Consider the following 25847-nt stretch of genomic DNA (forward strand, 5'->3'; position numbering starts at 1 on the left):
ATTTTTTATTTTAATATATAAATTATATCTATTTCTTAAAAAACACTTATTTTAAAAAAATTAAAATTACCCATCACCAGCTACAAATGCAGTAATACCAAAGGTTTATTTCTCAATAATCCGATAATAAAGAAGTTGAAGTCCACGCCACTACTGTAGAAAAAACCCTTCAATAATTAGCGTTTCTTTTTTTAACCATTAATTAGCATGTCTCATTAATGTATAATCAAATAATATGATGAGTAAATGATCACTTTAGTTCTAAAATATGTAATAAATAGATGATAATTTAATCTCTCAATAAAATTTTTGATTTAATTCTTAAATATATAAATAGTGTGACAGTGCATGAAATCCTATGGTTAAATTTGATATGATTATATTTTCTGTAATGTTTAAAGATTAATTTAATATTAAAATATATTTATCATGATTAATTTAATATTAAATTATATGAAAATACTTAATTTTTATATTTTTACATATATTTAGAAATAAAATTAAAACTTTCAAACTTTTTAAAAATTAAATTATTACCGCATATTTAAAGATCAAAATGATCATTTATGTTGACATTTAAGTTTCTTTTTTATTATAAGTTTACTTTTAGTCTATTGTATCCATAAAATGGTTTACACAAATCATGGTTGGTTTGAATAATTTTTAAGATAATTATTATAAATCTGTAAAAAATAATTATTATAAAAAATGATAAATTTATTATATATGTAACAGCATATGATAAAATAAAAGTATAGAAATTTAAAACTCCTGAAAATAAAACTGTCATTGCATTGCATTGCATGAACCATTAACTTACTCTCTCTTTTAGTGCATTATCCTATACTACATTTTGTATGAAATATAAGAAAAATCCGTTTTCAACTGGCACACTTTCTTTTATCTTAAAATAAGTATCGCAAAGGTGATATCATTGTTTTGTTTTGGATTCTCTCACAAAATTAGTTGTGCAGCAAAAGTTGAAGAGTCATAGAAGTCAATTATTAAACAAAGAAAATGATTTTTTTTATCCATCTCAAATTATAACTAACCAATTCACAAACCATTTTTACTTATTCTTTAAGAGAAAAAGGATTATATTAAAAAAAATACTACACATGGCTAATGTAAAAAGTTTTTCATTACCATACGATCATAACTTATTATATATAATAAATTTATTAATTTTTATAATAATTATTTTTAAAATCTTATTAATCATAAATTATGATTAAATGAAAATATAAAAATATTTTATATTATTAGTGTCAAATTGAACTGTTGAAGTGGCACGTGGCGAGTGGGCGATTTGGGTAGGCAGATTTTTGTGGAATGAACACGTTGCAAATGGAGGACAGACGAAGCGTGAAGCGGGCAAAACAAACCTATCACTTTGTCACTTATGTCACCTACCATTTCATTCCTAATTACTGTAGTTTATAATTTTAATTTCCTTTAAAATAATTTTTCTTTTAATTTAAGAATAACGCAACATATGTCTTTATCTCTTATTCTAAACTCTGAAAAAACCTGAAGTATACTACTAGGGAAGCATCAGATTTTCATGCTCCTCCTTTCATTAAATTAAAGGTAGAGATTCCATAAACAAGTCAATTTTTTTGGAGCAGGAAGAGATTTTTTTTTCTTTTCAATTTGAATTATTTATTATCTATGAAAAGCCCTTGACTGATGCGTCCCAAATCCAAAATTGCTATATTTTCTGTTCAGTTCTGGCTAGTGGCTACAAAATCTTTGTACAAATTTCTGGTAATGCATTCATTGCTTTGTTTGCTAGAAGGAAAAAAGAAATCAATTTGTACTTCAGAACTACGAATTTTTCATTGTTAAATTTGACTCTCCTTGTCCATCACAGAGAAAATCGAGTTGAATTTTCACTGAATCATTTGTTTTTTTTGGTTAGTGCAGAACAGTTTCTAGGTATGGAAACTCTTTCATATGGGTCAGCACCATGCTGCCAAGTTGTGAACTCAAAGTGGAAATTAGTTGAAAAGAGTTTGAGTTCACGTCAATCAAGAGTTTCCTCTATAGGAAAACTTGGAGTTTATTACACAGGTACTATTTCTGCATGTGCGCCTGTGAGATTTTATGAGATGGGTACTAGGGTGCAGCTAAGAAGCTCAAAAAGATTCAATTTCAAGGTTTGTAGTGGAAGTTATGATGATGGTTATGTGATTGGTGAAGAGGAAGCAAGGGATATTTCAGGGTTAGAGGAGCCTGTAACAACCAAGGTTCTGATTCCAGGTCTGCCTGATGATTCAAAAGGTGAATCTGGTGCTCCAATAAGTAGTTGTTTTTGGGGATGGAAACCTAAACTCAATGTGCACTATGAGAAGGCCGGGTGCGAAAACGTCAATGATTTGCCTCGTGTTCTCTTTTTACCAGGTTTTGGTGTTGGCTCTTTCCATTATGAGAAGCAACTTAAGGATTTGGGGCGTGACTACAGAGTGTGGGCTCTGGATTTTCTAGGCCAAGGGATGTCTTTGCCTTTTGAAGATCCTGCCCCTTTGTCTAATGAAGAGGCTGCATCAAATGGAAGTGTTTCTTCATGGGGTTTTGGAGATGAAACTAAACCGTGGGCGACTAAGCTTGTTTACTCGGTTGATTTATGGCAAGATCAAGTTCGTTGCTTCATAGAAGAGGTAAGGGACATGCACTGTTTGTTGATAGAATACGATATTTAGCTATTTGAGTCCAGTTTTTGTTTGCTCTGAGCCTCAACTATATATGATGAAAACTATTCCAGGTAAATTAGTATCTGGGTTTGCTTTTTTCGCTCTGTAGTTTTAGATTTATCTTTTGGGTTACAATAATTTAAAACTACTCGCGTGTCTTTATCTAACAATTTAAGCTTTTGGAATACTTGGTCTGTGACATGGAACCAAAGCATGTAAGACCAAGTTGTCTTAACTCTTCAGTTTGATACTTGTAATACTTTCTTAAGCTGTATTATTTGTTGCTTAAGTATTATGAAAAAGGATTATATGTGGATTGTATCCATATTTTAGTCAGACAAATAATTTATAGCTTTGTGAACTTTAAAGTACTAAACAGTTTGCTGGTTTCATTAATATTCATGGTGGGATATGGTTGACACAAATAAGTGAGAACATTTGGTTCAAATGACTTATTTTATTATATGTGATGCTAAGAAAAGCTCAATACAATTAATTCATTATTTTGTTAGACACACAGTGTTTGATAGCAACCAAGCCAATTTTTAGCTAATTCAGTCCTGTTTATGTTTTCTCAAACTATTTACTGAAAAATTTTGCAGGAAAATTTGCTTCTGGATTTCTTGTAACTTTTTCTTAAGATAATATTCGTTTAAGTATCAGGAGAAGGATTATATATGGACTGTTTCTATATTTTAATCAGACGAATAATTGATAGTTGTGTAACAGATAGCATGGTTAAATTTATAGTATTACCTAGTTAGCTGGTTTGCAAATATTCATGGTAGTTTATACTTTGCTTTTGGAAATTTATTATTGAAGCAATGATCCAAATTAATTTGTTGTTACAACAGGTCATTGGTGAACCAGTCTATCTTGTGGGCAACTCACTAGGAGGATTGGTTGCATTGTATTTTGCGGCAAACAACCCTCATTTAGTGAAAGGTGTCGCATTGCTTAATGCAACACCTTTTTGGGGGTTTCTGCCAAATCCCATAAAAAGTCCAAGACTAGCGAAAATATTTCCATGGGCCGGAACATTCCCCCTACCTTCAAGTATAAAGAGACTTACAGAGTTATTGTAAGTATGGATTTATTTTTATTTATTGCTTCATTTCTGTCTTTTTTTGCTGACATGCTTTCAATATTTTAGTTAAGAACTTGTATGAAAGTAAAGTTCATACATGTTACCTACTTATCCTTTCATATGAGTGATAAATAAGAAAGTCTGCTTAATGAACCTAGTGTTCTATTTGGAAGGAGAAACTTTACAACACTGTTGACAAGAACAATTGTGTTTTTTTTTTTTAAAAAAAAAAATTGTGGTACAGTTGCCTTTTAACATTAATTTTCTGGAAGAAGCCAGTGAGGTTTTTTTACCTTTTAATAATAATTTTTGGTATCCTGAAATATGTACTCCTAATGAGTAAGATTGTCCAAGATGGTTTTTTTTTTTTTTCCATGATGTGCAAGGTGAGTGTCTCAGACGTCATTCCGTTTTGTTCTTAACTAGTGAGAGAGACTGCAACTCTAGGTGGATTAATTACTAAATCATATATTTTCCATTAACCTGATTTTTATATGTTTTTTATCATTTAGGTGGGAGAAAATTAGTGATCCTAAAAGTATTGCTGAGGTACTTAGTCAGGTTTATGCAGATCATTCAACAAACGTAGATAACGTTTTTTCACGCATAGTTGAAACCACAAGGCATCCAGCTGCTGCAGCGTCATTTGCTTCAATCATGTTTGCTCCTCAAGGAGAACTATCCTTTAATGAAACATTATCCAGGTATAAATTACATCATCTCTAAAACTGGTATTAGATATGCATGAATTCACAGGTTAAGGATTTTCACGGTTTCTGCATTTTAGATGTCGAGCAAACAATGTGCCAATCTGCCTCATGTATGGAAAAGAAGATCCCTGGGTGGGGCCAATTTGGGGTCTCCAGGTTAAAAGGCAGGTGCCTGAAGCTCCATATTATCAAATCAGCCCTGCTGGTCACTGCCCTCATGATGAAGTTCCTGAGGTATGCAAATTCCTCTCAAATTTGATTAATGGTTTATCAATTTGTGTTAAGATATAATGGTGCTTAATGAATAGCAGGATTGTACTGTATTTGATTTATCAGTTCTTAAAGTCATTTCTTCCATGTTTTTTCCTTTCCATATTGAGAAATGTTAGCAATACACTATTTTGAACGCACTCTTTACATATGTGTTTTCCTTTCCTTATTGGTTGAAATTATTGGAAATCACAAATTTTAGTGAGCCTCATATCTTATTTAATGAGTCTCTCCTTATTTTTGTAGTTTTCATTTTTCAATAAATTTTAAGCAATAATAAATGCGTGGTAGAATGTATTGCTATCACTTTTCTTCCTTTTTTTTTTTTGTGGAAAAGAATATTTAACATGCTTTCACTTTCTTTTTCATCTCACTTCTATCATATTTATCACATCTATTATTTTCTCTTTCCTTTTTATTCTCTCTCTTCTTTCTACCTATAGACCATAAAAATGAGTTGTGGGTTCATCATTACCCTTTTTTGTGATTGAGAGAGAGGAGGCAATGTCTTTTACCTCATTGCAAGAAGCACATGTTCTATAACTTTGACTTTCATTACCAAAGTAGTGACTCAGAAAGGTAAATAACATTTACTTTTTGAGTCACGCAAATTTGTCAGGCTTGTCAGTTGATATCGTCTACCTTGGATCTTAAGAAAATAATGTTAATATATAACTTTTATGAAGTTCTTTAAATTGATTATAGGGTTTCAAGGAAATTTTACTGCTATTACATTGTATTCCTTTTGAAGTGTTTATTTCCTTGTGATTGTCATGATCTTGATCTCAGTAATTAATACAAAAAGTTTCTATGTTACTGTAGATCATAAATTTCTTACTTCGCGGGTGGATCAGAAACCTAGAGTCTCAGGGTTCTGTGTCATTACCATTGCTTGAAGATCTAGACAGTATGAAGCACTCTATTATTGACAGGGAATTAGAATTTCCCAGAGAAGGTTCAAAAAAGTCAGTGATGGTCAGATATTTCGCTTCCAATTTCTCACTTTGGGACAGGATAAGATCTTTCATCAGATCTCAATCCAAGTTCAGTAATATTCTGGCAGCCAAACCTCAATGACAGGGTGAATCATATGGCATCTTCAAATATAAATCAACTTTGTATACTGTCTTCTCTTTCATAGTTTGTATAAAGAGAAAACAAACACAAATGCTTTAGAATCATAGGTAAAATCTTGTATATATAATATACCTATAATTACTCACCAAGAAAGCATGCTAGTGAACAACTATTACTCAGGAGATGTTTTATGTTATACATACGAGCTTTTTTTTTAAAAAAAATCAGTATGGAATGCTTGGCAAACCTAAAACAGTTAGGCAATGAGACTTGAACATCTTTATAGGAGAAAAAAAATCATGAACACAAATTTATAGGAAAACATCAACGAAATTGGCTTCGCCACATTGAAACTGCTTTTGCTAAAAATTAAAATTATCACTTGGATGTTTCAAGTGGAAATTTCAATTCCAATTCCATATAGCAACGCATGAAGATCGAACGTCATTACGGACACAAATATTTATCAAGGCACATCAATTATTCAGCACATTTTTCTTCAAATTCAAAAACTTGTAATTGTGCTATGAAATAAAAAACCATGTAATTGTTCTCTGGAAAAATTCACGTTCCACATTAGCTAGACATAGAGTTATACATCCCGACTTGTTTCCAAGGACTTCACCCAACAAGAGGGAATAGATTACAAGGTGATTTTTGCTTCTGTTGTCAAACTCATCAATGTTTATTGTCTGTGGATTGTTGTTGTTGTTCGAAATTGGCATCTCCACCAAACAATTGTCCAAAATGTCTTCCTGCATAGTGACTTACTTGAGAAGGTTTATATGAAAGCCCCACCTGGTTTTCGTTGACAAGGGGGGAGAAGCTTGTATGTCGACTTAATAAGTCCCTTTACAAACTTAAGCAAGCATCCAAAAGTTGGTTTTACAAATTCTCTTCCTCCATTGCTAACATTGGTTTCCAACCGTCAAAAGCTAATTATTCATTCTTTGTCAAAAATTAATGGTACATCTTACATTGTTATCTTGCTCTATGATGACGACATGATCATTACAGGAAATGACAAGGCAGTTATCCATGACCTCAACTAAATTCTCAACACATGTTTCAAAATCAAAGAACTCAAAGTTAATTAAAATACTTTTTGGGCATTGAAGTTGCTTGAGTCAAAAGAGGTATTGTCATTCATCATATATCAAATAAATATACTTTATACTTTAGACCTATTAGAAGAGGCTTAAGAGGTAGAGAAACAAATGTAATCCACATAATAGTTGCTCCCAAGTCGGTATTACTTGACAAAAGTAATGTCGACTTAAGAGGATTAGGAACAAACGTAATCCCCATAACAATTGCCCCCAAGTCAGTATTGCTTGGTAGAAATAATGTCGACTGAAGAGGTATAAAAATGAATGTAATGTAAATTTTAAAGATTTCCTAGATTAACAATTATAAGATGTAACATCCCAATTTTTCGTAAATAAATTTAAAAAGCTTTTTAGTAAAAAAATAAATAAATAAATAAATATAGAGCAAATAATAGACTGAGTACCCTAGGTATAAATAGTTATGTTAAGTCAGCTGCCTCCTTTTTGGTCTCATTTTCGTTTTTCCCCTTCTCCTCTCAAAACCCTTTCTTTTTCCCGCAGCCCACCAAATCTGTCTTGGAAAAACGACGATCTCGAACCCGTTCACCGTTGGATCGTCGTAAAATTTGATTATCATGTTCGCAACCCAATTCCGAACATTCTCACCGTTGGGAATTTCAAAATCATATCTGAGCTTAGAGGAAAACCCTTCGCATTGTAGCATTTTAATTTCCCGCAGAAACCCAAAATTGTCTCGGTAAAACTACGATACCGGTTTCTTTAGCCGTTAGATTTTCATGAAATTTGGATATGTTGTTCAAAATTCAATTCCTCACGCTTCCACCGTTGGGATTTGCAAGATAATATTCGTGGAGGGAGAAAAAGGAATCGCATGAAGACAGTACAAGTGGAGGTTTCAATCTCTTCTCCGTCTCTCTGACGTTTGGGAATTCTATCGGAGCAGTCGGATGAATAATTGAAAGAATTTCAGGGAACCGATAGAGATGTTGCTATCGCTGGCTGAAGACACGTGAGTCCGCTCAGAGGTAAGGGATGAGTTTATCGCAATTGAGGATTAGAATGAACATGTGTAGGGATCCTTAGAGAACTAAATTTGGGTTTATTTTGGGATGTTTATTGAATTATAATTTTCTCTTTATGATTATAAATATAATATTATTGTGTTCTATGTACCAATTGATGTCCTGATGAGAATTGATTGATAAACTTGAGTGCTCTTGATGTCTTTGTGTTTAACCCATGAATTTGATTAATTGATTGTGATATAATTGTGAGAAACTATTTCAGGGATTTTACACCCCATGTTGTGATGAAATCTTTTGTATAAATTGTTATGTTGAGGTTATGAAATGATGATTCAAACTGTGAGTATGTGATAAATTGAACATGTGACGGATGATGAAATACATGTGTATTGAGATGAGATGTGTGTATTGAGTTGTGAACTATGAACTGTGCAATCACACAATTGTAAGACCCTTTAAGGGCGACGAGTATTGTGATGAGATCCACTGTGGGAACCCGACGAGTTAAAATGATTTTGAAAATAATTGAGTAGATGTGTGTATTGCATAGTTCATAGGTAAAGTGTATATGATTCATGAGGTGTGATAACATGTTAAATTGATATTATACCATTGTGATTGGGATTAAGTGTATGTGATAAATTGAGTATGTATATGATTGAGATATATATGTGCATTGAGTTGTGAACTATGAATTGTACAATCACACGATCATAAGTCCCTTCAAGGGCGACGAGTTAATGCTAAGTCCCTTTTAGGGCGACGAGTAGATGTTAAGTCCCTTTTAGGGACCAACATGATCTTGAAACCTATGATTCTCACAAATAATAGATAAATAATGCGTACCTTTTTCCATAGCGAGACTTCTGTTCGGTGCACTTTGATTCCTTAGAAGGGGAGAGAAACAAGATTTGGCTTCATTGACTATTCTTTCTGTCTCTCTACGTTTGTGATGACTAGGGGTTAGAGAAAATAGTTTTTTGTTAGGAAGATGACCTTGTTTTCCTTAGTGGATATTAACCTCTTTTATAACCATTACTCTCATCATATAGTAGTTATCTCTAAAAACTTCTATTTAACCCAATTATAATTTAGTCCTTAATTATTAATTATTTATTTTAGTCCCTACATAAGTCACATGTCTGTCACGAGACACTAATTCTAACATTCTCCCACTTGACTCATGTGACAATACCAAACATTATGGACTAAATAAATAAATAGATTAAACTAACATAATGCGCATTAAAATAACTAAATCGTTCTATACATTGGGTACATCATAATTTCATGATTAAGAATAGGAACCAATTCGAGTCATATCGTTTGTACATCACTTAATTAACATAGTTCCTTCCATGTACTACAAATTAGTATTTTCCTTAATATGACCATTAGTTAGGAGTACATAATTGGTCCAACATAATGTCTTTATTCAAGACAAAACCTGTTAACATTACTCTAATACAAATATGCATGCAAACATAAAGAACAAGTAATCATAAACATATCATAAATGAGCTTAGAGTGTCAGTAAAATGCATAAGTTAAATTACACTTAATGATCATCAATAACAATAATGCTCATACTTTCAACATGTTCTATAAATGTCTTGGGTGGTAATCCCTTTGTCAAAGGGTCAACTATCAAAATGTTTGTACTAATATGTTCTATTGACACTCTTTGTTTCTAAAGTTCTTAATTTACGACAAAGTACTTTAATTCCATATGCTTAGCACCCTTAGAGTACTTGTCATTCTTAGAAAAAAAATATTGATGCAAAGTTATCACAATACATTTTCAGTGACCTAGCAATACTGTCGACAATTTCAAGCCCTGAAATAAAGTTCTACAGCCAATTAGCCTCAATTGTAGCCTCAAAACATGCTACAAATTCAGCTTCCATGGTAGATGCAACAACAACTGATTATTGTGCACTCTTCCACGATATTGCTCCTTCAGCTAAGATAAATACATAACCAAGAGTGGATTTTCTCGTATCCACACATCTAACAAAGTCTGAGTCTAAATACTCAATCACCTCAAGGTGATCAAACCTCCTATATGTAAGCATGTGATATTTTGTTCCCTATAAGTATCTCAGAACTTTCTTTGCAACTTTCTAATGTTCCATTCTCGGATTACTTTGATATCTTCCTAACATTCCAATTGCAAAGCTTATGTATGGTCGAGTACAGATTTGAGCATACATAATACTCCCAACAACTAATGCATATGGAATTGCTTCCATGTGTTTTCATTCCCGTTCATTTCTAGGACATTGTGCAAGACTAAATTTGTCTCATTTTTGAATTTGAATAGGTGATGATGAGCACTTTTCCATCCTGAATCTCTCTAGTACTTTATTGATATATGCTTTTTGAGACAAGCCTAACAATCCTTGTGATCTATTTTGGAATATTTCTATCCCCATCACATAGCTTGCCTCGCCCATATCTTTCATTTTAAAGTTGCTAGAGAGAAACTTCTTAGTCTCATGAAGAAGACCAAGATCATTAGTTGCAAGAAATATATCATCAACATACAGAATTAGAAAAATAACCTTACTTCCACTAACCTTCAAATATATACATCAATCAATAGTATTTTCCTTAAATGGAAACAATGGTATCATTAAACTTCAAATACCATTGGTGGGAAGCTTGCTTAAAATCGTATATTGATTTCTTTAATTTGCACACCATGTGTTCCTTTCCTTCAAATGAGAACCCCATTGGTTGGTCCATATAAATATTCTCCTCTAAATCTCCATTAAGAAAGACAGTTTTCACATCCATCTGATGTAGCTCCAAGTCATAATGGGCTACTAATGTCATGATAATATTGAAAGAATCATTTCGTAAGACAAGTGAAAATGTCTCTTTATAATCAATGCCATTTTTTTGAGTACATCCCTTAGTAACAAGTTTAGCCTTAGTTACAACCCTTTGACAATTCTACAAGGTCCCAAACACCATTATGTTCCATGGAATTTATCTCTTCTTTCATGGAATTTAACCACTTCTCAGAATTATCACAACTTCAGCTTGTGAAAACAAATATGGATCATTATCATTAATACTTGAGTATGTTTCTGTTTCAGGTAGGTATACCACATAGTCATTCAAAATAGTCGGTCTCCTTTCTCTTTGAGACCTCCTTAATGCTACTTCTTGTGGTTCTTCCACAATAGGTTCATTATGTATCATGTGTTCATTATTGTGTTGCTCTTCTTAACTATTGTTTGGAACAACAACTAAAGGAGCAATCACCTTACTGCTATAGGCACAAGCTAAAGGGACTTGCACTCTAACTTCTTTAATTTCCACATCTCATGGAACTGTACTCCCACTGATTTCACCATTTTCATTAAACCTTGCATTTCCAGTTTCGATAATTCTCATACTATGATTAGGACAATATAACATATACCCCTTTGATTTTTCTGGATAACCAATGAAATATCCATTAATTGTTCTTGCATCCAATTTTCTTTCTTGTGGATTATAAACCATTATTTTTGCCTGGCAACCCCAAACATGCAGGTGCCTTATACTAGGTGTCTTATTTGTCCATAATTCAAAAGGAGTCTTTGGAATTGCCTTACTCTAGGAACCATATTCAACAAATACATGACAGTTTTCAAGGCATACATCCATAAAGATATAGAAAAAGTTGAATTTCTTAACGTACTCATACCCATATCCATTAAAGTTGTATTACGCCTTTTTGATACACCATTTTGTTGTGGTGTACCTGACATTGTGTGTTGCGCACAAATGCCACGTTTATGAAGGAGTTTAGCAAATGGACCTGGGTGTTGCCCAGTTTCATCGTATCTTCCGTAATACTCACCACCTCTATCAGACCTAACAACTTTCACCTTTCTGTCTAATTATCTTTCTATTTCATTCAAGTAAATTTCTAAGACATCTGCAGCTTGATATTTCTCATGTAATAAGTAGGCATAACCGTAACATGAATAGTCATCAATAAAGATGATAAAGTATCTTTCTTTGTATGTTTAATTTTAAGAGGCTGGGTGCTTCTTGTAGCTTCTTTCTTTGTATGTTTTGTTTGTTTTTCCTTAATACAATCCACATAAATATTTAGATTCGTAAAATCTAGATAAGGAAAAATTTCATTAATTATTAATCTTTCCATCCTTTCTCTAGAAATGTGACCTAAAAGTTTATGCCATAAGAAAGTAGATCGTTCATTCACTAAACTATGTTTAGTGCCAACATTATGATATAGAGTTAAAATAGTCTCAACATACAAACCATCTAATTTCAATTTATATAAACCATCACAAAGAACACCAGTACCGATGAGATGATTATGCTTAAATAAATTGAAACATCCATTACCAAAATTAAAAGAGCATCCAGTAACATCAAGTTTAGATAATGAAACTAAATTCCTATATAAACTAGGTACATAAAGAGTTTCCAATAAATCTAAATGATGTCTAATGTCAAGTTTTAAACGATAAGTTTCGATAGCTTCCACTGGAGCTTTCACTTTATTCCCCATGAAGACGAACTTCTCATTTGGGCTTATGGTTTGGATTGTAAGGAATCATTGCGTAGTATTAGAAACATGAGTCGTATATCTAGAATCAATCCACCATGTATTATGGGGAACTTCAGTTAAGTTTGATTCAAAATATACATAAGCATTAAGCTCACATTTCCTTTTGAACCAAGACTTACACTTTGGGCAATCCTTCTGGAAGTGTCGAGATTTCCCATAGAAATGACAATTATTGCTCTTGGATGCCTTCTTTTGGATTTGCCTAGGACCGTCATTGATCTTTATAGACCCTTTGCCTTTATCATGCTTCTTCACAATTTCTTTCTAGCTCCTGGATTCCTTTGGTGGCTTATATAATGGCATGAGTGACTTCCTTGATTCTTAAGCCTTGTTTCTTCCTGAACAAACATACTTTGCAATTCATGCACATTCCATTTATCTTTCATGGTATTATTGCTCATTTGGAACGGGCCATACTGAGATGGTAATGAGTTCAGAATAAACTGAACAACGATGTTTTCATTCACAGTCATTCCCAAGGTCTTAAGTCTTGTTGCAATGTTTATCATCTCAATGACATGCTCATGCATAGTACGTGAACCATCAAACTTCATGGTGGTCAGCATACTCATTAATGTCCCAACAAAAGATTTATCAGCTGTTTGAGAGCGCTCTCCCACTAACCCCATAAACTCTTTAGCATTATCGGTCTTAAGGAGAATTGTCTTAATACTATTTGCAACAATCATTCTTATGAACATTAGGCTGAGTCTATTAGATCTTTCCTAAGCTTTATAATGGAATTTCTCTTCATTTCTACTAGCATTAGTAATAGTAGCATGCTTCTCTTCCAATATAGCAAGATCAAGATCCAATACATCGAGGTGAAATTGGACTTACTCATTCTAGTCAGAGAAGTTAAGCCCACTAAAATTGACACAGGCAATACATGAGACTTCAATGAATTGCAAACACATACTACATAATAAAATTCACATGAGCTTTTTGAGACATAAAACATATGTCATACATATAATTCATTTAGATAACGATCAATGTATATTGATGCTCTCCTTTGGGTGATACACCAACACACAACATACAACATAACGATGCTAATAAAATTCTTAACATTATTTGGTAATTAAATATGCACCAATTAGTAGTACCTATTACCTTTGGGTATATAAATAAAACTAATGATACACACAAATCGCCTACAATTATATTCATTAATTATAAGAGCAACTAATCAACCTTTGGGCGATCCATAAATGCCTTATAACAATAAATTTCAATTACCCATAAACCAATAATCATATAATTTAGCATCCATTATTCTATGAGTAATTGAAATAATCATTAATTTGGAATTAAATAATCTTATAGATATGACCACTTTGGTGACTAACAAATTCATCATACACTTAATTTCAACCAAATATACGGCCTGCATATACTTATTGCTATTAACAATTCATAGCCATTTTATTAATTTGATTCCAGACCAAATAAATACTACATTCACATTATAACTAATAAAATAATAAAAATCCAATCGCATTCAAGCAAATATATAGCATATACATATTTACTGCTACCAACAATTTTAAAGCATTCACGTTAATTTAATTGCAGGACACAAACTTTCAATCCTTTAATCACATTTAATAATAATATTGAAAAAAAGATTAGCATATGGGATTGAGAATAGAAAAAAGTGGGTTGGAATAGAAATTCCAAAGAATTCCTTTCGATTAAGGTTAAAAAACGTACATGTCGAGAGAGGACTTTTCACTTTTCATGAATTTGTGCAGATCAGGAAAGTAAACAATGTAAAATTGATTTCTTTCTCCAATATTATACTTTCTCGGAAAAAAAATCAACAATCTCCCTTTTTCTATTTACAAAATACCATATTTGTGGAAGAAAAAATAAAATCCCTAAATTTTATAATTTGGGTTTATGTATGATTGGAAGAAAATAAATCATTATTGGAAAATCATAAATTTCATAACTCATGCTCTGATACCACGTGCAAATTTTAAGGGTTCCTTAAATTAACTAACAATTATAGGAAACCAACAAGATCTTGAAACCTATGATTCTCACAAATAATAGATAAATAATGTGTATCTTTCTCCACAATAATGCTTTTCTCTGGTGCACTTTGATTCCTTGGAAGAGGAGAGAAATAAGATTTTGCTTCCTTGACTACTTTCTATCTCTTTACGTTTGTGATGAGCTAGGAGTTAGAGAGAACATTTTTTTTGTCAGGAAGAGGACATTGTTTCACATTAGTGGATATTAACTCCTTTTACAACCACTACTCTCATCAAGTAACAATTATCTCTAAAAACTCCTCTTATTTAACCCAATTACAATTTAATCCTTCATTATTAATTATTTATTTATTAGTCCTTACATAAGTCACATGTCTCTCATATAACACATTAATTATAACATATAATCCCCATAACAGTGGTTCCCAAGTTGATGTTGTTTGGTAGTAGCAATGCTAACTTAGAGGATTAGAAACAAACGTTTGAAAGACCTTTCAATTTCCTCATGTGCCACATGGTTGTGCAATGTTGGTGTGATCTTTGAGCTTTCATAATGTGAGCAACAACAACTACAATCCTTACCAGTTTAATAATTCACAATTTCAAATTAACCAAAACCACCATCCAATTAATTTCTTTATTTCTATACTAACTCCTAGCAATTCTTCTTGTTCACTTTTCTCTCTTTTTTTTGCAAGTGTTGTGTTCGTGACCATTCATCTGAGGCTTCTCTATCAACTTTCTTATTAAGTCAATCGCTCCTTATCTTTTCAAGGTACTCCTATCTTCTCTATCAATTTCATTTTATTTTATTTTATTTTTGTTTCTCTTGAGTATTGCTTTTTTCTTCTTCTCCTTTTTGTAAAAAAAAATTACTTTTGTATTCATGAAGAATGCGACCATGGTGGTCATTCCAGTGGTAACGTGCAACCCCATATTAATCCTACTAGGGGTCATGCTTGTGCTTCTAGGGATATGGAGGATGGTGTTTGGTTAGTGAGGGACAATGTAGGTGCAACCTAGCACAGGACATAACTTACTCCTTGTTAGTGGTCCTCTGATGAAGAAACCATTCTTAACGTGGACAAGGGTAAAAAGGTCATTGGTGGTGTTGGAAAAAAAGTAGATCAGATTAAGAGGCCATTAATTGTTGAACCAAATGAAGACCCTTATGTTCCTTACCAAACTTTTACGAAATTTATATTTGTATCTAGTAGTAGTAGATTTACACAACATTAAATTTATTTTACACCCTTTATTTATAGTTAACACTTTATTAACTCATTAGATTATGAGTATTGACATTAAATGTGATCATCATTTACAATTAGGAGTGAAAATATGTTGGACTAACACGGGTCCTACATAAGTTTGGTCTAGTCTATTTTATATTTTTATAGTCCAAGTATGAGTTTGTAACCCATCACGAGTCTATTTTTAGACTTGAGTTGGGCCTTTGTAAAAGTCCATTAGATCCGTTAGCTCATTAAAAAGCATGTTTCATATTAAAAAGTGTAAAATATATTATTTTTTAAACAAACTAAAGATTTTTATTAAAATAATGAGACAATTTTAAACCACAAAGATATAAGCAAAAATTGCCAACAAACATGACATCTGGCATGTTATCAAAAGTTTTTTAAGTCTCACCAAAAGCAAAGAGTTCATATTCCTGATACTCATCTATACTTATATGAATTAACATATTTTAACCATTAATTAAAATGATTCAAATTGTTAAACTACTAAAATAATTTTGTAATTTTAAAAAAATAATTTTATTATATATTATATTAATAATAATATTTTTATTATAAAATATTATTGCTAAATGAGGCGACCGTTAAGCTTAATATGTTTTTCTTAAGGCTTGTGGTTTGACCTATTTAAGTAAATAGGTTTTTTTTTAAAAACATAAGCTTGACTTTTTTGCTAAATGAGCTGAGCTAGACTAAACTTTAAACAGACCAAGTTGTAGGATCTTGACGAGCGGTTTAACCTACTTCTACCCATATTTACAACATTTAAACTTAAAGATATTTTTTGAATAAAATTTGAATTTGTGGTAGTATTAATTAATAACAACTCATTTAATTCACTACTAAAAAACTACTTCAACGACATCAAAACGAAGACAATTATGCGGAATCGTCGTCGAATTTGAAGCGGTGGCAATATCGTAAATAGAGGGATCGAAAATGACGATGTTTTTCTTAAAACCGTCATCTTTTCCGTTCACTCTATATTCACAAAATTTCCATGACGTACGTCTCTTTTCCCTTTCTTTCAGCCTTTGCGAGCCCTCGATCAGAAGTCCTTCCCTCACCTTGTTCCTTCATCGTACACCTGTCGTTTTCCTTATCCACTCCCGTAGTCCTCGATTAGAAGTTCGTGTTGGAATTTTAGGGGATCCTTATAAAATACCAATAACCGTCAGGAACCCATAACATTAGATTATCAGGAAGAGTTTTAGAAATACCTAGATCCATAATGATTGACGAAGCAAATGCAACAGAATCTGGAAAACAGACACGAATAATTGGTTTGATGGTTTTCCTCAACCAAATCTCCTTATTCCTTTTGAGACCTTCATTTTTCTCTTCAGATGAGGAGATGAGAAAATTGTTTATGATTTGGTGTCTTGGGGACCATAACTGTGTCTTAGGTTTTAAATCTATTAGGGTTCCCATTATCTCCTAATGGGACAAACTGGTTTTCGCTCATTAAGCCCATACCAATTTTCTATTGATAGTCTAATAGGCTCATTAGATTAGATCACTTATATTGAGCCCATAAAAAATATAAATAATTAATGTAAATGTTATAGTGTAATATGTAGCCCACATTAATTAATTATTTAGGAATTATAAAATTCCTAAAAATCTCCCACATGGGCTTCATATTAACTTTAGCCATTTATACTACAAAAGTCTTTAGGCGCGCAATTGTATGTTATTTACTTTTTGACTTCCCTTAAAAAATCCGGTCCATCTTACATAATAACAAGGAACCACTGCGGAAGATCGAGTGTCGAGTCCACATGGACTTTGTTTGTACTTGCGTTGGTAAATACCCAATTTGTAAGCAAGAAAAGAAGTAGAAGAGAAAGGGAATTGTAAGTGTGAAATTTGAGGGTAAAAGGGAAAAAAAGATAAAATAATAATAATAATAATAATAATAATAATAATAATAATAATAATAATAATAATAATAATAATAATAATGTAAATGCAAAAGATGAAGTCAGAATGTGATAATGTTGGGACCTAGCATGCTTAACTACCCTTGATGCAATATTAATGTTTTTCTTTATTAACTGATTTCCCAATTTCCACCCACATCTACTAATATGCTCAACCCTGATCCCTCATGATGAAGAGCCTAATTTATGCATTCTCTCTCCTAAATCTCTTTGCAAAGATTGAATCATAAACATCATTAAGTGTAAAGATGTATGCAAAGGCACAACCAAGTCACTCTATCCCTAGTAATGCAATGTTGAGATGCCATTTCCTAGTGCTTTAAACACTACTATTTCCTAATGTATAACCCCTAAAAACAGATGCATGGATGGCTAAACCACACAATAGAGATGAATAGCAGAAAAGAACAATAGAAATTAAAATTGTATTAATAGATAAGAAGATCAGTTACAATTCAGGGCGTTGGCTGCTAGGCTCCCAATAGAGGGGGTTTAGCCTCTCATGGCTATGAGAGGCTTTACAATTCAGAGGCTAATAGAAGAAGGGACTGAATGACTAGTAGTAAGAAAAGGGGGAATGGCTATGAAAGAGGGTTTCCCCTAAGGGATAAGCCCCATGCTTTGGATAACTCTGAGACTCGGTGTATTTTTCCCTTCTGCTTCCTCCTCCTTATGTAGGCACTAGGTAGCTTAATTTTCACACTGACTTCGCGCTAAGCACGCTTTGGGCTTCGTTGTGAGCTTTTCCGCTCACTGAGCTTGAGCTGTGCGCTAAGCGCGAGCACGTGCTAAACAACCTGTCCACTTCTTCAATTTTTCTTCAAGGCTTTTTCTTCCATTTTTCGCCTCAATTTTCCTTTAAAGCACTGGAATTCTTCTTCTCTTGAATTTTGTTGATAAAAAATAGCAAAGATGTTAATTTCTTCATTATTTCATTAAAAATAATAATAAAGTAAAGAAATTACACCCATTTATTAGCCAAAATTGACTATCAAATTAGCTCATATTTTGCAATTATCAAACTCCCCCAAATTAAAACATTTGTTTGTCCTCAAGCCAAAGACAAGTCTAAATGTATCAACACATGAGGTAACTGCAAAACCTTTTCAAACCTTTCACTAACTGATCCTGAGCTTGCATTTGTCTTGATCTTGTGATGGAAGAATGAAGGAATACACATGGAGGTGAAAAGGTTAGCAAGTAGAAACTTCATCAAGGCAAACTTACCACACTTCATTCCTCACAAGGTTAGTGTTTCCCTCAGCATACAAGTGTCTCGGCTAAAAGTGTTTTCAATCTAACAACTGAAATTAATATTCCTAACTTTGCACTTCATCTCAGTTAATGTAATCATACACCTATATTGCGGATCACTAAGGACTTTTTAGGCTTGTAACGTGGTCGGGCTAACAAGGAACTCATGGTTTTTCTTTGGATTCAAAATTAGGTTTTAAGAGAGCACCTACATGATAACCCATGACTTATATTTCACAGCCCCCAACTTTCTTGCCTTTTATTCCTAACAACACACAAAATTTATTTAGCACTTAGTTGCTATTAGCTCTTTATTTGAATTTTTTTTTAATGGAGATTGAAATTGATTTGGTACTATAGCAACTCATCATATTTTATCTTTGCGTGTGTGCCATTGGTGATGTTGTTGAAACAAAATTTTTCACCCAACCAAAATTCCAACTCCCCAAAATTAAGGGTCAATTTGCCTTGACCCGTGCTCTCCTACAACCTAAGATAAGGTGGTCATTAATTTCATTAGGCTCGGGTTTCAAAAACAATTTACTGCATTAGGCTCAGCAGGGTGCAAGGGATTCATTCAAATAATAGGTTGGCTATTTGGCTAAGTGACTAAGAAAATCAAACAAGGCCTTGATCATTTCCACCCTATGTATGTACTCAAACAGTCCGAGAATCATGCAAAATCAGGAAATTAAGAACAATCGTTCTCTCATAATTATAAGGTCACACATCTCACCGGACATTTATGAAGTGCTTGGCTTACTATGCCATGATTTCTGTTTGGACTTGCTAACCTCTTCATTGTTGTGTTTCAATTCATACTTCATCATTCACGATGACGCCTGCTCACAAGAATCAAAACTTTCACAATTATTTCATCAATACACAGTATCTCATGCATCAATTTATCCAGAACAAGTCACAACCCATTACTAATTTCCTCTGTCTCTATCATTCAATTTTTTTTATTCAATGACTGAAATTAAACTACTAAAATTAACTGCTAAAATTAAATTAAAGAAAACTAAAGAAAAAGAAAAATAAAAACTAAAGACAAGAAAGATAAAGAAAAGAAAGAAGAAAAAAAATCCTGGTAAAAAAATTGGCCTCAATCCTGTATGGGCCCTGGATCTCAAACTCTATGAGCAACACCGATGTCTACAACATAATCATCATCAGCTTTAACATCTGTGACATCGTCATTAGCTACACCAAAGGTGTCACCCCCTAACAGAAGGACGTTGGACTCTTGGCCAAGCAACCTGGGCTAGGAATGCCTCTAGTGTCATCATTGACTGCTGGAGGGAGAGATGGTGGAGCTCTATATCAATAGGTACTGGCCATGGTGGAGGCTATGCAACATTGGGAGGAGCTGCTTTGGCTGAGAAAAGAGCATAAAGGTTTGGCCAGCAAGTGGAGGAGAGACATCTGGAGGAGGGACCATTGGTGGAATGTCTAGAGCTCGGGCCCTGACCTGTTTTGGCCCCAGGAAGACACTAGAAGAATCTGTAGGATTTACAACTGGCTTGGATTCATCTTCTTCTAAAAGCACAAAATTCAAGTGCCCCCAACAAGGTTAGCTTTTTGCTCAATTTCATCCACCTTAAAACAAGTCTTGCTATCACTGGGATGATTAATTCCCTCAAACAAGTTGAAGGTGGCTTTCTGGTCTTCCACACTCATCTCCAAGTTGTCCTTCCCCATGTCCACAACACACTTTGCAGTCACCATGAATGGTCGACCCAAAATCAAGGGGATCTCAGCATCTTCTTCAATGTCCATGATTACAAAGTCCATCAGAAATGTTAGTTGATGGACTTTGATTAAGACATCTTCTACCACTCTGACTAGTCTTGTGATGGAGCGGTTTGCCAGCTGTAGTATCATCCTTGTAGGGTCAATCTTAAGGTTCCATATTCTCTTGCACATAGAAAGTGACATCAAATTGATACTTGCTCCTAAGTCAATAAGAGTCTTACCTACGGATACACTCCCAATAGAGCATGGGATAGTGACGCTTCCTGGATCTTTAAACTTGGGAGGTAGCTTCTATATTACTGCACTGTAATTTTCTCCCACCATAATAGTTTCGCTGTTGATGTACTTTCCCTTTTTTATAAGGAGGTCCTTTAAGAACTTTTTGTACAACGACATCTGCTGTAGGGCCTATCCAAAAGGGATAGTAACCTCCAGCTTCAGGAATATGTCAAGGAACCGCTTGAAGTAGCATTCTTTGTCCTTCTTTGATGGCACCAGAGGGTACGGTGCCTCCTTTGATGAGGCTGGTGGTATCTCTCTTATAGCCTCCCAAGCTAACTGGCTCTTGGTCTTGGTCTTAGTGGTTGAGACCTCATCACCACTTTCCTTACTTATCTTTTTCTCCTTCTTCTTCTTTTCTCCTTCCTCATCATGCACATCCTCCTCAATTCTCTTTTCCTTCTCAGCACTTTCCCTCCTAGTGAAAATTACCTTGCACTCCTCTTTGGGATTCATCTCAGTATTGGCCCCAAAGGTTCTAGTGGACCTTTAAACAATTTTCTTAGCTAGTTGGCCCATTTGTACCTCCAGATTCCTTATTGTTGCATCAATACTCTTCTAATGTGACTGGATCCTCTGCATAAACTGTACCATCAATTCCTCCTGCTTAGTAGGTTTTTCCTGTCGAATGGGCCCTTGGCTGGGAGGCTGATGAGATGAACCTCCTTGGTTGAAATTATTCCCTGGATGGGATCTCCAACCGTGGCCTTGCGAAAAATTACCTCTTTGATAGAATCCTAGTGGTCCTTCTTGATGGAATCCATGATGATTCTGATTGCCCATGTAGTTAACTTCATTGGATGCGTCATCTTGGACCATGCATAAGCCTGACTCGTGAGTGCCACCACAAATGTTGCATCTCCCAATATGCATGACTGAATATGGAGAAGGTTGCACTACATGTAGTTGTTGAGGAAGATTACTTAGAGTTGTTGTGAGGGTCTCTAAGGTCTTGGCCAGGAGCTTGTTTTGAGCCAACATAACATCTTGAGAAGTGAGCTTAAGAAGGCTTTTCTTTGTGGGCGTGTAGGCTCGATCACAGAGGATGACATGATCACTGGCTGCCATATTCTCTATTAGCTCCATGGCTTTTTTTGGAGTCTTCGGCTTGATCTTCCCACCAGCGGAGGTGTCGAGGAGTTGCTTGGAATGGGGTCGCAAGCCATCAATGAAGATGTTGAGCTTGACTGGCTCGTTGAACCCATGTGTAGAAATCTTTCGAAGTAACCCATGGAAGCGGTCAAATGCTTCACTTAGTGATTCGTCAGGGTGTTGGTGGAAGGATGAGATTTCCACCTTACCCTCAACAGTCTTGGACTCCGGAGAGTACTTCTTTAGGAACTTCTCCACCACCTCTTCCCATGTCCGTGGGCTATTCCTCTTGAACGAGTGAAGCCATCTTTTTGCTTCACCGACCAAGGAGAAAGAGAATAAGTTGAGGCGGATGACGTCTTATGGAACCCCTGCTATCTTCATCGTGTTACTGATCTCAATGTATGAAGCCACTTAGTAGGCCGTGAAACAGATTCCCCTGGATCAGCTGGATGAGGGAATGTGGATATGAGATGTTGGCCACTTGCACATCCGATCTGGCTATGCTGATGAAGTACTGAGGTGTGGCGGAGCAAGAGTAGTGCTCTAGCGTCATCCTTTGTGGATGATCCCCTGCCATGATAGGTTCTTCAGAGAAAAAATATGGACTGGTTACAAAAGAAACAACTACCATGCAGGTTATCACAAAAAAAATTAAAACTAAAAATAATAGAAGAAAGGATTAGATAATTAGTAGTAAGAAAAGGGGGAATGACTAAGAAAGAGGGTTTCCCCTAAGGGATAGGCATTGACTATAAAGAAAGGCATTGACTAAAGACTTTTCTCAGAAGGAAGACATTGACTATAAAGAAACCTTTTCTCTAGTATCTTTAAAGGATTCTTTTGGTTAAATTGTGTAATTTTAAGAAAATTTGTGTAAGTTTAAGACCTCCCATTTATTGTATTAAATTGTCTTGTATTTTTGGTTAAATTGATTGAAACAACATGTTGCCAAAGTAACCTCTGTTGCGTAAATTTATTTGATTGAATTTACATGGATGTTGCATGAAATTATTCATGTGAATTGTGCTCAGCCCAAAGGAAGACACAATTTGACAGAATAATTACATGCTTGCAATGGTAAACATGTGGTGATTATAAATAGTGTGATTTTCCATGTGAATAATGAAATGTTCAAAGACAATCATTATTTGACCAGAATAATCATCATATAAGTTTTCCATGTGAGCAATGGAGTGTCCAAAGATAACCTTTGTTTGACAGGACTTATCACCAATGTTTGATCAATGCATTGAGAGTACCGCTTGCAGTTAGTTTTTTTCAATCCAAATATTGAGGATTAATGGTGCACTAGGTATCTTTTTTGGGTCTTGAAATTTACCATAAAGATTATTTATGCATTGCATGTTTCTTGTTCTTTTCTTTAATTGTTGTTGTTGTTGTTACTACTATGGTTTAAATTACTCATATTATGTGAATCCCAAATCTGCATGTGTAAAATTTGGAGTTTGAAATTATTTTGTGGGAATCCTAAGGTGATATATGAGTAATCTTGGCATGTAACACTAGAAGTAGTAAAGCGCATTATGCGTTAATTGAAGAGAACAAGAATTTACGTGTTTTCATATCGAAAGTCTAGAAGTTTAGAGATCATTGGGTATTCTGACTTCGATTATTTCAGAATGTTTCAATAGCAATCACTTCACATAAGGATTCACATTTGACCATGTTGGTGGAGTTAATATTTTGCTATGAGACATTATACTAGAATTTATGATTGCTAAATTATTGTAACTGGCTTGCTTGTTGTCGCCAACATTAAGTAGCCATCAGGTGTTTATTGAGACAATATCTTAGCAGTCTTATTAAGGATTCAACCAAATAAAAGTTTGTTGACATAAGGTATTTGGTTGTTAAATAAAGAATCCAGAAAATATACATTTGTATAGAACATATAGGAACTTATTCCATGCTAGCTGATCCACTTACTAAAGGTATGACACTAAAGTTTTTTTTCACGAGCACACTGCTCATATGGGTATAATTCTTGATAGTACCTTAGTTTAGTGGGAGTCTTACTTATGTTCTATATCTTATGATTTACAAACATATTTGTTATTTGGATTTTCTGCAGAAATAAAGTTGAAGTTTATCATTTCATTATAAGTTTGTTTGTGTGCAATATTTGTATTGCATTTTGGATTGATCTCTATAAAGAATAAAGTTTGGACTAGTTGGAAATAGACATGATTAAGATCACATTGTATGTAATTTTCATGCCGCTTATCCATATTTGATCTATGTCATCGAGTATGAGTAACAGTGGTGATCATTGTGGCTTAGTCAAGCTAAATTATGATGAAAACTGCAGTGGTTTCCTATTGCTGTATGAGATGGACCAGATTGTATAAAAGGAGTCTAAAAGTAAATAACGTACGGTTGCGCGCCTAAAGAATTTTGTGATATAAATGTTTAATGTTAATATGAAGCCCAAGTGGGAGATTGTTAGGAATTTTATAATTCCTAATTAATTAATATGGACTACATATTATATTATAACATTTATATTAGTTATTTACATTTAAATGGGTTCAATATAAAGTCATCTATTTAAGTGAGCCCATTAGACTGCCAACAGATAATTGATATGGACTTAATGAGCGGAAACCAGTTTGGCCCATTAGGGGATAATGGGAACCCTAATAGGTTTAAAACATAAGGCATGGTTATGGTCCCCAATATACCAAATCAATAAACAGTTTATCCTCTCCCCATCTGAAGAGAAAACGAAGGTCTCATAAGGAAGAAGGTGATTTGGTTGAGGAAGGTCATTAAACCAATTGTTCGTGACCACTGTCAGATTCCGCTGCGCGTTAATCAAACTCTATGGATCCATGTATTCCTTAAAACCTCTTGATAATCTGACGTAATGTGTTTTGGTGCTCATTTGGTATTGTATATGGTTTATTGAAAATTCCCAACAGTTTAGCCAATCCATGTTGACCTGAAGTTTTTGGAACTGGTTGGGCGAGAACTTATACTTGGAAAGGTGAAGACCTTTTTACTTATATTATGTTTTCATGCATGCAAGGAAAAAATGCACTTCTTGAAGTTGATCTTGATGAGTTATTTGTATTTGATATTGATGAAATGTGGAATATAATAGATTTACTTGCATATTTCTCAACTGATGTCATGCATTCAATAACAAATTCAAATACAATATATTTATGCTTCAATTTGCAGAGAGAATTAGGAACTGAACAATTTTGCTACTAGCCAAATATATTTGCCCTTGTACTTCTAAAAATTGAAAATATTTATATATTTTTTTAAAAATAATAAATATTTGTTTTTGCTATTTGGTAAGAAAAAATTGACTAATAATTTTAAATTAAATTGAAGAAAAATTATATAAAATATATTTTTTAAAATGTTTTTTTATTTCCTTAATGAAATAAAAATAATATATTAATATTCATAATTTTTCTCATTTCTGATTTGTTTCCCCATCTTATACGCACTTACCATAAATGTTTTCTAAGCAAACTTTACGTATTATGCACACTTGGTTTGCTTAGTATGTAGTACCGTAAATATTTTCTTGGACTTTGACTCACAACAATGACATACTGAGACCCTTGGTAGAATGGAAAATGTGCAGTTGATCGTAGGAAATGACTCGAAATGCAAGATTTTCGTTAGTCCTTACCGTGTTCCATGGAATGGAAATTATATTTATATATGAAATATCTATCAATTTTATTAT

At 33.7% G+C, this 25847-nt stretch overlaps 2 protein-coding genes and 1 long non-coding RNA gene across 6 annotated transcripts; 2 read left to right on the top strand and 1 right to left on the bottom strand.

The window, feature by feature from the left end:
- Positions 1–1459: 1459 nt before the first annotated feature.
- LOC114376126 (pheophytinase, chloroplastic) lies at positions 1460–6061 on the top strand. 4 transcript variants are annotated; one of them, XM_028334055.1, is made up of 6 exons: positions 1460–1590; positions 1927–2660; positions 3548–3774; positions 4293–4484; positions 4568–4724; positions 5583–6061. In XM_028334055.1, the coding sequence occupies exons 2-6, from the start codon at positions 1941–1943 to the stop codon at positions 5835–5837; spliced, it is 1551 nt and encodes a 516-aa protein (XP_028189856.1). In that variant the 5' UTR covers positions 1460–1590; positions 1927–1940; the 3' UTR covers positions 5838–6061. The 4 variants fall into 4 exon arrangements, with proteins under 4 accessions (XP_028189856.1, XP_028189858.1, XP_028189857.1 ...); XM_028334057.1 differs by having other exon boundaries at positions 1470–1590; positions 1922–2660; XM_028334056.1 differs by having other exon boundaries at positions 1485–1767.
- A 1820-nt stretch (positions 6062–7881) lies between these two features.
- LOC114375889 lies at positions 7882–15891 on the top strand. The gene is made up of 3 exons (XR_003658864.1): positions 7882–7932; positions 15231–15307; positions 15425–15891. It is a non-coding gene; the product is annotated as an uncharacterized LOC114375889 (long non-coding RNA).
- Positions 15892–20309: 4418 nt separating this feature from the next.
- On the bottom strand, positions 20310–20917 carry LOC114377321. The gene is made up of 2 exons (XM_028335776.1): positions 20614–20917; positions 20310–20530 (listed from the first exon to the last, which is right to left on the bottom strand). Exons 1-2 carry the CDS (start codon positions 20915–20917, stop codon positions 20310–20312), a joined length of 525 nt encoding a protein of 174 aa, XP_028191577.1.
- Between the last annotated feature and the right edge of the window lie 4930 nt (positions 20918–25847).

The sequence above is a fragment of the Glycine soja genome, chromosome 11 (assembly GCF_004193775.1).
Source record: "Glycine soja cultivar W05 chromosome 11, ASM419377v2, whole genome shotgun sequence".
NCBI lineage: Eukaryota > Viridiplantae > Streptophyta > Magnoliopsida > Fabales > Fabaceae > Glycine > Glycine soja.